The 14,642-nt window shown below is 41.7% G+C and overlaps 1 protein-coding gene across 1 annotated transcript in view; it reads left to right on the forward strand.

Annotated features, from left to right (window-relative positions):
* GLIS1 (GLIS family zinc finger 1) overlaps positions 1-14,642 on the forward strand; it is a 192,645-nt gene that overhangs the window by 166,589 nt on the left and 11,414 nt on the right. The window contains exon 8 of the mRNA XM_062003848.1: positions 889-1,039. Coding sequence (XP_061859832.1) covers positions 889-1,039 — 151 coding nt within the window. The remainder of the gene's footprint in view (positions 1-888; positions 1,040-14,642) is intronic.

Here is a 14,642-nt window from a genome sequence, read left to right on the forward strand (position 1 = left end):
ACCAGTAGAAAAACAGTTTTGCAATGTAGTATCCTAGCTACTGACTTACTCTTACCAGAAGAGGCTTTGACAAATAAATCCTAGCATCACCTGGGAACATCTGACTTCCTAAAGCCCCTTCTGTCTGGCTTTAGGTGCAGAAAGCAAGTTGGTTTCACTGGCTGGTTGACAAATACTGTCTAGTGGGAGACAGAGATGATGTGGTTCATTTTTGTTGCTTTAGATCTGTCAACAGCTGAGGACTCATTGTTCATGAGAGGTTTTTGACTCATCTGAAGTCTCTGACAAAGGTGGCTGGAATCTTGCCTTAGTGGTTCTACTCTTCAGTCGCACAGAAACAGATGCTGACATTCAGCTATGTGTTATCCACCCAGAGGGCTGTCACACGTTCCCCACAGCTCCAGATTTTCATGATCTTTTCTGCTTGTTCCATGTCACTGCCAGGATTTGGGAGGAGTGCCATCCAGAACTCTGTCAGTGGTAATGAGACATGTCCAAGTGTAGCTGACACACAGCTCTGTCTTCCTGAATGTGTAGCTCTGCACATCATGGGTGAAGGATAGTGAAGGCAAGGCCAGAGTCCTGCCAGCTGCTAGGAGGAGCGCTCACAAGGTCTGCAGCCGTAGTAAGGAAGAAATGAACCACCTGAGAGGGCTGAAGGGGAGACACACACTTACGAAAATACCTTGCTACAGCTTTGTGTGCCGTTGCAAGCACAGCAGCACTGGCTGATGTGTCCCTGAATAGGTAACTGCCCTGGCAGTGTGACTCTCCCAACAGAAGTAGCTGTGGGTCGGGGGTGGATGGGGGAGGAGTCGGCGACTCTCAAGGACTCACTCGGATGCGTCTTTCCTGCTTACTTTATTTTGCCAATCGGTGTGTTCTCAGGCATGTACAGCGGCTCCAGCACCAACCACAACAGCCCCTCACCAGCTATGCTGCCGGCTCCTCACGACATCCCTTCAAGGCACCATCCACTCGACTCTACCCTTGCCAGTCCACATCACCATCAGTCGCCGCTGGAGAGCGCCAGGGAAGGGTATGTGTGTGAAACATGCTCGGCCTCTGTTTGGCACGATAACGAATGATTGTTTATTTTATTTTGCACAGATGCTCTTAGACTGCAAACCACTGCCTCAAACTAAGCCATTTTATTGGGTTTAGAATCTCAGAATCATTTCATTTGGAAGGGACCTCAGCAGGTCACATCCCCTGTTCCCTGTGCAAAGCAGAGCAGACTTTGACATCACTAGCAGGTTGCTTGGTGCCTTGTCCTTGTCTTCAACAAAACACACTCAGATTCTTTTTTTCTTTATAGAATGCAACTGAATTTAGATTTTGGGGGTTTCTTTCCCCAGTTCTTCCTCGATGACTTCTTGTAGGTTTGGATAAGTGCAGAGAACTTTTCTTAGCCATGAGAAGTCTCTCAAGGGGTAAAACTCCAAATGGTGACTGGCTCAGGAATAAGACAGCATTTACCACTGTGTCAGAGCAGCAGGCTTTCTCACTTCCTTGCTCTCCAGTGAGATTTTCTGTGCTGCAGCCCTCAGCAGCAGGCATTAAACAGCAAGCTTCTAATCAGGGAAGGATATATCATCACACTGATTCTCTGGATTGCAGTGCTGCAGTATGAATTGCATTGCCTTGCTACAGTAGCTGATGTTCCTAAAGCACCATTTGCTCAAGGATCTCATAACATTTCAACAGTGAAGAACTTCTGTAGGCCATAAAATTCTACTCTAATCTTTTTGTCAGATGTTTTGGATGCCTAGCCTCATGCAAATTAAACATCAGATTTACATTTTGTCTTCCCAACACCTTGGACAGGGAGAGGACTCTGATTTTGCGTTACTGATGGGGACTTGGGATACAGAGAGATAAAGAGGAGTGGTTTTTTTCCTAAGAATGTGTTGAGGTTCTTTAGCAAATACAGCAATGGAAAGTAGTCTTCCAATCCTAGTCCAGTAACTGACCCATCCTTTCTTTTATATGGGGAAAGTCCAGAAAGTGTTTAATTGTATGCTTGAAGCAAAGGGCAGAAGGTAGTGTATGTGACATTGAAGGGGTGCAGTAAGGAGAGTTACACTTGGAGCAGTAGAAGAGCAATCTGACTGAGGAAATTCAATTAAGAACAAATAACTTGACATTTTTTCTTAATTGAGGAATGAATCCTCATTCATTCCTCATGCCTTTCAGCCATCTCTCCTGACCTGTGCCAGCAGCAGGTACCAGTGCCCCCTCTCAGCAAGTGATGCATATCTGCCCATCATGGGAACAGACCCTGTCTCTGCCACATAAGATGCCTGTGCCCAACCGTTTTCCTTCCCTGCCATGCCACCCACATTCCAGACCTTGTATTTCCTGTTGGCACTTGTGCCTATTGGAGAGTTGTGGTCAACAAGGGGCATTGGGCATGCTGATTTAGACTGAAGTTTTACCAGATCAATATGAAGTTTTCTGTAGCAGAGGAGGCAGCGAGTGCACACAGAAGGAACAGAGACACACAGGCCAAAGTGAAGGTAATCCACAAGCTATTCTGTGTCTGCAGAATGGGACTACTTGAGCCTGGGGGAGTGAGATCCCTTCCTCCCACTGCTCCTCAGTGCACAGCTCAGTTGTTTCCTCTTTGAGTTGGTTCCTAGGGGAGTTAAGGCAAAAAATCCTAACCATGAATGAAACAAAATTATAGGAAGGATTTAACAGGCTGTCAGTAAGGTGGATTTGTTTGTAAGGCATTTCATGAACTGGTACTGTAAATAAATAAAAGCAGAGTCTTGACTAGAATGAGGGCAAACTCTGTTTTCTAGTTTGGGCATGTGGAGCTCCCCGGTGAATTCTCCTTGCTGCCCCTTGTGTCTCCATTCCTGAGCAAGGCACCTCTCTCAGCAAAAGCACCATGCTGAGTGAGCTCTCACTGAGCTCCTTCTACAGACACTTTGATCATTTGCTTAGGCCAAAACTTACAACAGCATTCTCTCTGCTGTTTACAGTTGTAGAGGAATAGGTGTTCTTTCTCAGAGGATACAACGGTGCTGACTTATAACCTCAGTGCTTATGTACCTACATAATGCAAAGTCTCTGCAGAAACACCTTAGTTAATATCTTATGACAAAACGTCAGAGTGAGGTGATAATGGATTTCTAATAATGAACCAAACATCAGGAAATGGACAGTGGAATGTATTTTTAAATAGTTATTTTAAAACAGGGTATCTAGTTTCATGACCTAATTACCTGTAATTTTTCAGTGTCTCACCTCAAGGTAATCTGCCTTCAGCATTGTCACACACAGTCCGAGATCTTTTTGCTGTATTTGTTTATGCTTACATCATTAATGACTGCTGAAATGAAGCCCACACATGACATTTTAATTGCAAGTACAGAAACTTAGTGTGAACTAAAAGTCTCTGAATTTGATTTAGCAGGGTTTTGGTTAAAGCATTCACCCATTTAACTGGGCAAAATCACTTAATAATCTAATGCTTGGAGCCACTGAACTGCAGAACTGTTCCACCTTTGCCACTTCATAGCTGTATGCCATTACTCATATCAAATATAAATGGTTTACAATAGGAAAGAAACACCTAACACTACCTTTCTTCATATTAACTGCTCCAGCTTTCTGGCACAGATGTCATGTTTGGCTTCATTTGTCAGCTGTCTCAGCATTCATGTTTAGGTAAAGGCAAAGAATTTCTATCCCGTGAATCAGGACGATGACAAGACTGGATCAAATAGTTTAAGTCTGTGGAATGACCCAAATGATTACTATCAAGAAATCTAATTACTGAGTCATCAGATATGCAAGATGCCAAAAACTACACGAGGTGGAATACAAATAGTCTACTCAAGTTTGACATAAGATTCAGAATTTGATTTAAAAGCTTTTTCCTCTTTTTTTTTTTAAGAAAAAGCCCAATGTTATACCATCCTTTGCCAAAGTCAATACCAAGTGCAGGCAGGCAGTTCTCCCAAATGGTTTGCTAAGACATTTAAATAGTTTGACAAAATTATCTAATTCACTTGAAAATGTTCTAAGAAAACCTGAGTTCATTACCAAATGTATTTATACTGGCTTTATACAATATGCAGGGTGCTTTTCCAAATTCTGGTATGAAGGATATGCTAGACCCAAAAAAAAAGTACTTATATTGGTATTAATTAAACTAAAAGTGTGTGACTGAGAAATACTTTGGCATCCAGAAAGTGGGCTTGTTATGATCCAGGTTTGAAGATTTATTTACTTTTTATTTCAGGTAGCAAAAGTTTATTTTAGCATTTCTTGTAGCATAGGCCATGTCTAATGTCTAACTCAGTTTCATTTGCCCATTGCAAAAATAATCTATTTTGATTTTTAGCAGAATGAAGACAGAAAACCAGCTTTTAGTATTAAATCTTAGGTGAATGTTGCACTTGGCTTTCTTTTTACTGTTGTTTTTAGCTGTTATTATCTAAGTCATACACAAATGTACTTAGTTTTATGTGTAAACTATCTCTGTAAATTCCAGTTTAGAATATTTAGTGTGATAAATTATCAGCTTAAATGAAACTGACCTGACCAAAGTTAAGTGAGTTTGAGTGGTGGCAGCAAGTTAGGGATTTGCACCGGTTTAGCTTAATGACCTAACAAGGTCACTTTGTAGGATCTGAACACGGTCCCTCTGTATGGGACTGTGAGGCCCTCTGTCACTTGTGTCACTCATAACAAACAGCACTTATGTTCTCAAAAGAAGCTGGAGGTACTGACAAATAACTTCATCAGGAAGGTGATGTGTCTCTAAGGAAAAGGAAACTATTTTTTATATATTCCTGTGGTAATTTAGGTCATTTCTGTTCTGTAAACACAACAGTAAATGAAGAGCTAGTGGGATTAAGGCATCTGTGATGTCCATAGGTGGTGATTAATGAGAACTCTGACTCCAGCCTTGCGAGCCTTTAATATAAAGCATTAAGTAATCAAGGTTAGAGGAAGGAGTTTACACAACTCTCTTGCCTGGGCTTCTCACCTGATAACTGTAACCACTTCCAGACCCCCCCTGAAGAGCCACTTACTCATACAAAAATCACAAGAAACAGGACTTTAAAAAAATCAAGTGAAAAGAGACATTTTACTGAAGCTGCTTAATTTTGTTTAGTTTTGTTTGCTTGCTTCTTAGCACCTGTTAATTCAAATACCACAGAAACACTTAAATGTAAAGAGTTCTGTTATAAATTCAGTCCTTCATTTCTCTCTATGTAAAGTAACACAAGGTACCCAGAGCCACCCTTTTTGCTCAACCAGGGAACAGCAGAATTTAAATTCCTGATATTTTTAAGGTTCAAAACAAATATGCAGGATAAAACCTGGTGTATAAGATTCATATGTGTACAACTACCACGTTAGACTTTGGCAATAAGAGAGTATAAGCCACCTCCTACCCACCTTTCAGCCCTGTTACATACATTGCCAGGGTGCCTCCATTTCAAAGAAGAACCTGGTCCAGCCTCCCTCCCTGCCAAGGTGGGAGAAAGCACCCTCCAACAACCCTGCATCTCTGCTCTGTGGCATTGGTTTTGGCTTCAGCTTTGCTGGTAGGTGATGATTTTGGTGGGTGCTTCCTCATCATATGGGACCAGACTGCAATTGTGGCTGTGTCTGCGAGCAGTTAGTTTTGGAGAGCACGACAGGTCCCAGGATAAGATTTAAGAAATTGCCCCAAAAGCAGTAAGAGAAATGGGGAAGATTCTTTTCAATATGTTACCCTATCTCGTTGAATTGCCAAAAAGGAGGCCAGGTAGGAAAATACATTTGTGTACCTTAGTCTCATTAAGAGATAATAAGATGTCTTAAGTACTTATGTCTAGTTTTTATTAATCTTTAAGTTTGTGAGCTCACATAAATAAATAGACTGGGAACTTGCATGTTGATAGAATCTTTGTAGGAAACAAGCTCTCTAGAAATACCCTGGAAAGCTTTTATAACAGTTCCTAGGACCAAGGAGATACATTGCTCATTGATTGTAGATTCCACTGGAGAATACTTTTCATGTATAATAGAATACACAAGTCAGTGTTTCAGTCTTGCTTTCAAAAGTACTAAAACCCATAACGAGAAACAGATATCTCTGACAGCTGAAAACATTTTCAATGGAGGAAGCCAAGAACCCATCATAATTTATCTCAGTGTTAAGGATCTGAGCACGCAAAAGGAGCATCAGTACATCTGTCTAAAGAAAGAACAATGTACAGGTGTGGAGCTGAGGTTCACGTAACAAAGAAAGTCAGTAATTAAAAGCATCTGGTTTCAAATCCCAAGTCATTTATCTCATTGTAGAAAATGTGATTAGAATTCATCTATAATCATGTCCAGATAGGCTTAGACAGTTTCCCCCCACACTTAAAGCAAAATTAGCATTAGCACAGACTTACTTCAACAATACATGGTTAAGAATAACTTAGCACTTGATTGTGGGGTAAAATATCGTTTGGCCATCAGCAGAAATAGGTGGGCATGTAATTCATTTATGTTTCTGAAAGGGCTGGAATGACATTCATTAGAGAGCCTTCACCAGTGCACCTCAAAGCAAGCACTGTGTTGTCTGCCCAAAAGAGACCCTGTAAGCAAAACTCAGAGTAAGAAATAAGAAGTTACAGGAGAAGGTGGGAGGTTAAAGGAGCTGGTCAGAGTAACTCAGCATTTAAGATGGAATCAACCACAGCTCTTCTGCATTATATCAATTATTTTATCCATTACTGGTTTTATCTGTAGTTGAACTGACATTTAACATCTATAAAGCAGGGGCTTTTTTTCAAAGTTGTGTTTTTAAGCACAACTTCTGCAGTCAGGTGTGAACCACACAGGCCAACACAGTCATTTATCATGGTGTAACAAATGATTACGTTGGTTTAACATCTCCCATGATTTTGTATAGTGCCTTTTATACCATAAACTTGAAGAAAGCAGACATCAGCTTACCTGTGCAGAATCTGCCTGCACATGGATGCTTCTTGCTGCATACTTGCCAGAGGATAAGGACCTTAAATGGCTAAGATAGATCAGTTAAGCATGCGGTACACGACAGGTAATATTGAGTAGACAATGCCTGTGTTTGATTCCATGTCTAATTGACTTCCTGGCATTCACTTCAACCTAAAGCAACCCTTTTCATTGAAATATGTTTTGATATTTCTTGACCATAATAATAAGGATTATTTTACTTTTGAAATGTATTTTCCTGCTAGATTGTTAGCAAGAATAAGTTCAAATCTCCCCTACATGTAGCAGCTTCTCTTACATTCATCAGCTTTATTTCAAAGGTTATTGAACAAACTCTTATAAATAAAAATGTCTCTTAGATTGACACAGGCCCCATAGTGATCACTAACTGCAGAAATTGCAAGCACTAGGTCAGAACAATTGTAGAGATATTAATGTAAGATAGAAGCAGCGTGCCTGTGTATGTGTAAGTTTGCATGGTAATGCAAAAGCGCACTGCAGAAAAGCTGAGTTGTTTTACTGAGGTTGGCATGTGTATGTGTTAGAAAAGATGGCATGTCAGTAAGTCACTGTACCCAAAGAGAAGGCCCACACAGAAAGCCTTTGTGTACCAGGAAAGGACACCTTTGGCTCTTATGTCATTTACATCCCAAAGTTGTTTTCATCTCACTGTTATGGGTATTACTAAAAATATTCTAAAGCAATTGAATGACCTAAGACTCTTCAGTCATATGAAAGGCCCTGAGGAGTGTTCTCTGTAAAGTTTCTGAAGCCCCTCTTACTCCTTGGAGCTAACTAGCTCCTGCACCCGTTGTGCAGGCACTTGTTGACACTCGAGAGTAGAGGTGAGTGAAGATGCAGACCTGGAGTCAGTACTGTGAATGAAAAACAGTACTTTGTTTTTACCTAGATGCTAGGAAAAGGCTGATATTGCCTCTATCTGACTTTAAAGGTGTTCCAGAGGGAGTTACATCACTTGCTGTGTTAGAAGCAGAGCCAGGAATAGAGCCCAAGTCTCCTGACAGCAGCCACCTACTCAAGCTGGCCTCAAGCACAGTCAGAAGAGAGAGAAAACAGAAACAGTATCCTATCTCGCAGACACAGGGCAGAGGCTGAAGCCTTGTAAGATGGGAAGTGTGTCCCAGCCCAGTAACTTGTTTGGTCATTCACAGAAAACGAATGCACAGAAAATAAAATGCAACAATGCAAATAAAATGCAAGGTGATCTATATTGAAGGATTTATTATCTATCAAGGGAAGAGGCGAAAAGAAGAAAGGGAGAGAAGGAAAAGATTCCTTGCATTCCAGAAATGCAGCCAGAGGCACCTGGCAGTGATTACAGCAAAGGTTCACCAAACTTCAGATAGAGTCCATCTTAAAAAAAAGGAAAGAAAAAGTGAACACTATAACTGTTTCCTGAGCATGTGCTGACAGAAATTCCCGTAGGGCACGACCCAGAACAGAAACACGTGGCAAGAGATTGGGCGCTATCCAGAGACCAGATTAGCAGAGCTTTACACATCATTTTTAATATTATGGGAAGAGATGAAAATCACTGTTAACTTTTTTTTTCCCTCCCCATTAAAAAAAATAAAACCTCCTGGTCCTGGAACTGAATTGGACTTTCTCACAATATAAGTAACTATAATGCCTGGGGGAGAGATTTTATGAATGAAATGGTTGGCATGCTGGATTTTATGGCAGAACCTGGTTTCATGGAAAATCTCCGTTTTTGTAACTAGCTGCAAAGCTGAGTCACTTAAGATAAAGCATGGAGATTCTTTGCTTTATGCTTCTTACTCTGGTGCTTTATTGTGCACTTTCCTTCATAGAAATATGAATTAAAAGTCATTCTGCAAGTCAAGATTGACATGACGATAGGCCATGCATGAGAACTGGATCACAGGAGGGTTATATAACCCCAAATAGACACAAAAGTTATTTGAGATAAAGGACAGATGTTTTTCAGTCTGGATTTAGTCCTGTTTCCCCTGAACTCAATGGGATATGGGTTGAGGTTCTTTGTCTAGCTGAGGAATCTGCCACTCAAGCCATCACACTATTGAAAAAACCCCAAACCCAGACAGTTTTCATATTGGAAGCATCCCTAGCTTAGATATTTCTATTTTGTGGTTACACTTCATTCCCATTTTTTATTCAAGAATCTTAGTTTGAACTGATTTTCATTTTTAAATTTTCAATGCCATTCAATATCTAGTCCCTCAGTATATCATGTGTAGTTCTTGGCAGTCAAGAGATGATCAGCTGGATCATGAAAAAGCTTGTCTGGATCATTAACAGCTCAAAGTCTGGCTTTACAGTTTCTTACCCTGTGTTGATTTGTCCAGGGGCTGCTCTTGAACAAAAACTGGCTAAAGCAAAGTGTAAATCTGTTTCTTACTCAGACTAAATACTGTGGATGGATATAGAAAACATACAGTTAGGCATCTTGACAGAAGGCTCAGAAAAATTAATGTCAGGCTGTATTTATTTTTTGGTTCTTTATGTTTCAATAATTCTGGAGCAAGATATTTGGTGTGCATTGTGAAAATAGATTCTCATACAGCACTGCCTGCTTTGGGAGGCTGAACATGGGGGCATGAGAAATAACTCTAAAACAAGGTAATGGTACTTGTAGCCTATCAGAGGTCTTTTCTATAGGTCACTGCTAGCTCATGGCATGCTGGAGAGAGTTCCCTCACATAGACCTTACTTGCAATTTAATGTGAGCTTTCACCATCCAAGATACTGTTAAAACATGACCACAAGAAAATGTATGTGAAAGTCTTACTGGGATGTCTGAGACTCTGAAGTTACAATGTACTTCATAAAAGCACAGACAGGTCAATGGCTTCTATGTTGTGACTTTCAATTTTCTTCTTTAAAAAAAATCCTTCTGTTAAGATGGAAATTTCTGAGCATTCTCACTGATGTGAGGAGTGCTTGGTAGTAGAGGTGAGCCTCGTTGTCTCTAACAGATGGTTTAATTACTCTTAGTGGGCAGTATCCCATCTGACCTCCGGAGCTTCCCTTAGGGAGGGCTGTGAAGCCAGTGGTTTCAGAGGGGTTTGGGCTGGAGCAGCAGTGTGTGCAGTACCACAGACAGGGGATGCTGTCAGTTAGGATCACTCCTTCCAATAGTTTTCTGTCGGTTGTGTGGATGAAGGTATGCCATAAACAAGATTCTTCTGATTTTTCTGATTAGTCCTTTTACCTAATTGTCTACTGATGCATCCTCAGGACAGGAATGCATTAGCTTTGCAATTCCACCTGAAACCATAAGTCCCTCAAGACTAGTATTATGTCTTCAGCACCATCCTACACATGGTGCTTCAAAGGAAATCTGAAAAAACCCACAATACCTGGTCAATCACACAGAGTTGTATGATGAGAGAAAAGAGAGGAGAATTCCTCTCTGCCTCCTTGGGCGATCAGTTTACATCCTGAAGCATAAGATTTGATTACCCCTCACTTAGCATGGAAATGTTGGGTTTGGCCATTAAACTATGCAGTCCCTTTTTAAAACACTGGGTATTTTGTTTGATTATGGGACTTTCTGTGGCTATGAATGCCACAGGCCAGGGCATGCTATGTAAGCAAAATGCTCCTTTCGTTTTAAGCCAACCTGCCTCTCTGTGTGGCGCATGCCCTGTTGCTCCCATGTCTTGGACAGAGTGGAGAGGAGGCTGGCTCCTCCATTGCACCCCTGCCATCTGAAAAACTGCATTGGAAATTCTCTTCTTTCAGTGGCATGCTTCTGGTTTTGGCAGTTTAACTTTGTAAGAAAACCATGTCTTATATTCTAGTATATCTTCAGCTGTTTTTACCTCCCATGATAACTTAATGCATCACAACTAAACTGTTTTACCCCTGTGTGGTATATGATCATCACTAAGTAGATGGTTACTGCATCCAGCTCTGCAGTTCCCTTTCTGTTATTATCATTGCTCAAGAAAGTGGCACATTATTCCTACCACACTGCTGTTCCCAGAAGTTACTGTGAGTTGAAACTAAACACATGAAAGGAACCTCTGGTGCATACCTGTCTGGAGCAGAGGGATTGAGAAGCACCTACTGTCACTAACTCTGAAGTTACCAAAATGAATCTTCAGGTGAAAAAGCTTTCCTGCTTGCATTGCACACTACGTACAGCAAAGTTTATAGTAACAGCAGTTTCATGAGTAGGCAGCTGTAGATCTAGATCCAGAGAGGGCTTGCTACTAACTTCATTGGCGTCTGTGTCAGATAGTGGCTAGGAATAAGCCAATGCAAGTTAACAGGCTACCTTTCACTGAAGGGACACAGAGTTTCTCATAATGGAGTAGTAAAAGCCTTGCAGTGTGTTAATTTGCTGTTTGAGTTACCATCGAGCATCCCTGTTAGCCAGTCAAACTACATCAGCAGGGCAACCGATCTGTAAGAACTGCAGATTCTTCTGAGCTTTGTCACAAGGTTAAGGAGATAGCAAAGAGTTTATGCTCCTGAACAGAACTATCCTGGATAGCCTAGAGCTTTCAAATTTAATGAGTTAAGGAATTATAAGGGATTTTTTCAACGTGAGTGTATTTATTTGTATCTCTCCCTATAGCTACATATATGCACAGATATATATTAAAAGTCCCCAAAAGGACTGAATTACACAAGTTACAATTAAAGTAAAATATGTGGTATATATTTATTATTAATACCCATACCAAAGCAAACTGTGGTTGCAGTACAATATTAACAGGAAATGTCCAGGCTATTAGTTATTGAAACTTATATGCCTGAGCTACTGCCTGGGAATTTCAAAGACATTTCCCTTTAAGCTCTTTTCTGTTGCTAATGCATGATCTATTTAATTTGTATCAAGAATGATTCCTCCTCTGGTTTAACAACCTAAGTATCACAGCAACCTAATTAGTAGGGAAATATTCATGAGAGAATTAAAAACATGGCACTGGGAGCTGGGCAGTTAGCTGTTGAAAATACTCTCCTGGAGTGTGCCAGAGCACATTCACACATGCATACACACAAAATAATATTTGAGGGACCAGCTCAAGCTGCAGGCATTTGATGAATATTTTAAGGAGACAAATCCCCATGTTTGCCTCTTGTGCTAATACAGATTTTTTTTTGCTGAGCAAAGCTCTTTCCTAGCTAAAAACTGTGCTTTAACTTATGGGAAACATGTTAAACTCCCTGTTTGGGGGAGCCTGAGCAGAAGGTAATAGATTTTACGGTGACTTGCTCAACTGTATGAAACTCTCTTCATGCAGAGGAGGCAGCAATGGCCAAGTGTTTACAGGGAGCTTTGGGGGTTTCAGCTTAAGTTCCTGTGCCACAGTAGGCTCCTAGGATACTGGCTGCCAGCAGACAGCTATGTTTGCTGAGCTCCAGCACCGTGGCAGCAGAACGGATGGGAGCAGCGAGCTGGCAGCTCTGTGTGACTCCTGCTCCCGGCTCTGCACTCTCCTGCCTCATGTAGGGGATCTCACCTGCCCTTAACTCATCATTTCAAAGGCTTCCAGGCACAAACTGGAACGTCACAACTGTTGAGCTCCCACATAGGAAAAAGGGGAATGCAAGAGCATGAATGGGGAGAAGCCTGCTTTAAAAATAACAAGAACTGTTACATTCTTCTCAGAGGGTTAAGATTTAAATAGCCTCTGGGAGTAGTTAAACTGAGTAGAGAAGCTGGGATTTTCAGTATCCCCACAGCAGGACACCTTAAATGTACCATTTTTGTTTGACATGCAACATATTTGCATAGAATTTAAAAATGTGATTAGTGGGCCATGCCAACAAAGCCGTGGGCAGAGGGCCGCCAGGCAGGCCTCCACGGGGAGCACTGCTTCCCAGCAGTAGCCAGGACAAGACATTTCCAGAGAAGGCAGAGGAAACCCAACACAGGCAGTTGCAGGGTACTCGCTCACCAGAAGAATTTCTCCCCCTCATTCAGAGTGGTTTCTGTCTCCTCCAGGCCTTGGAGTTTTTAGTACATCTTTTGTTTCTCTTTTAAATGCGTGTGTGGTCATTATCCATATAAATGTCACTATCATGATCTCTTCAGCTATTATCTTTCCAATGAAAACAACTGCAATCTTTTTAATCTCCTTTCAGATAGAAGTATTTCCTGGCTGTAACAGCACTTCTGGCACGTTGAGGACGATGTCCCCGTGTGTGCTGGCTGAAGGGGCTGGTGACCACTGTGTCACTGGTGGTTGTGCTTTGCCAGCATTTCCACGCAGCCTTGGGAGAGACCTAGCAAAGGCTTTTCGTTAGGTCCCAGCAGATGACGTCAGCCCCATCCACGTTCAGGAGCATTTGCAGAATGTAGCCGGGCTGCACGACAGCTCATTTGTGTTAAATTATTTCTCTGCTGAGACCTTTGAGGAAAAAACTATAGCCCCGTGGGAGCTGATCTTAGAGTTTGGCTGCTTCGTAGCAAATAAACGGCATTTTCTGCTGAGCATCTGCACTTCAGCGGTTCAGACTCCAGAGAGCATTTTCTGTCGCCGACCTGAAGAGGGCACAGGGTCTCTGCATCCCCCACGTCCCTTTTAGCACCTCTGCAGCCCCTCGGGGAGGGCAAGGGCTACCCCAGCTGATGCTGGGCTCTTTTTGATAGGCTCTAAAAAAAATAATGTCGAAACCAGATAAGATTTTCTTTCTGTGCATGTTGACTCTTAAAATCGGCTGAAAGTCCTCTTTTATTTGACACAATTCCGGTCACTGCTTATTGGGCGCTGTTATCTTTCTCACAAAAAAGGTGTTTTCCAGTTCTTACATATTTGGCTCAAAAATATCCTTGCCTTAACCAATTTAACATAGTAGTTTAATTCTGCAGTTTTGTTTGGGGCTGTTCAGTCTCTGTGGTTTGTGTTACATGCCTTGTTTTCCTGCTTTGGGTGATGGAATTATTTCAGCATAGGATGGGCTGTGACTGGTTGATTTATTTAAGTCCCTTTTAATAGAGTGTCACTGTGACAGCTTTTGGCAGTGTTTCGCTGCCTCTCATGGTAAATTTGATTAAGCTGTTGTCACCATTAATTCACAGTTCATCTATATTTACCTCTTGAATGCTCCCATGTAGTGCTGAACCCTAAGTCAACCATAGCCTTGCTCTCCAAGTTTAATCCTAACTGCTCCAAGAAGCAGTCATGTAAACTGGAGATGAACTGCTATTGCAGATCATGGTTTATGGTGTTTGACCAGCTTGTGCAGAGGTAGAGGAAGACACCACTGAGAGATTAAATTTGGTTTTTAGTTGATTCTTTGTGTGCTGCAGTGCTTTGTGCTCAATATGTTTTCCCCAGCTAGGTGGCATGTATTATAACCTTGTTATTTCTGCTCCTCAGGACTTGTACCTGTGGAGTTTCAGACAGGTGGCTCTCAAATAGCCACGTGGTTTCTCTGGTGTCTGAAGGTTCTCGTGCTGCTCAAAGAGCCCCTTCTGAGGTTTAGCAAAAACTCCAGAGGCAGCAGAGAGTACGTGGTGCACAGCCTGCACATCTGACAGTGTGGCTGTGGAGCAGCATCATGGAATCTTAAGGGCTGGAAGGGACCTCTAAAGATCATCTATCCCAACCCCCCTGCCAGAGCAGGACCACCATTTAGTCACAGCCACCGTAGGAGCGGGAAAGTTCTGCCTTCTAACCATTTACTCATTTATAGGGTTGGCTTAA

This window comes from Colius striatus, chromosome 10, assembly GCF_028858725.1.
Source record: "Colius striatus isolate bColStr4 chromosome 10, bColStr4.1.hap1, whole genome shotgun sequence".
Classification (NCBI taxonomy): domain Eukaryota; kingdom Metazoa; phylum Chordata; class Aves; order Coliiformes; family Coliidae; genus Colius; species Colius striatus.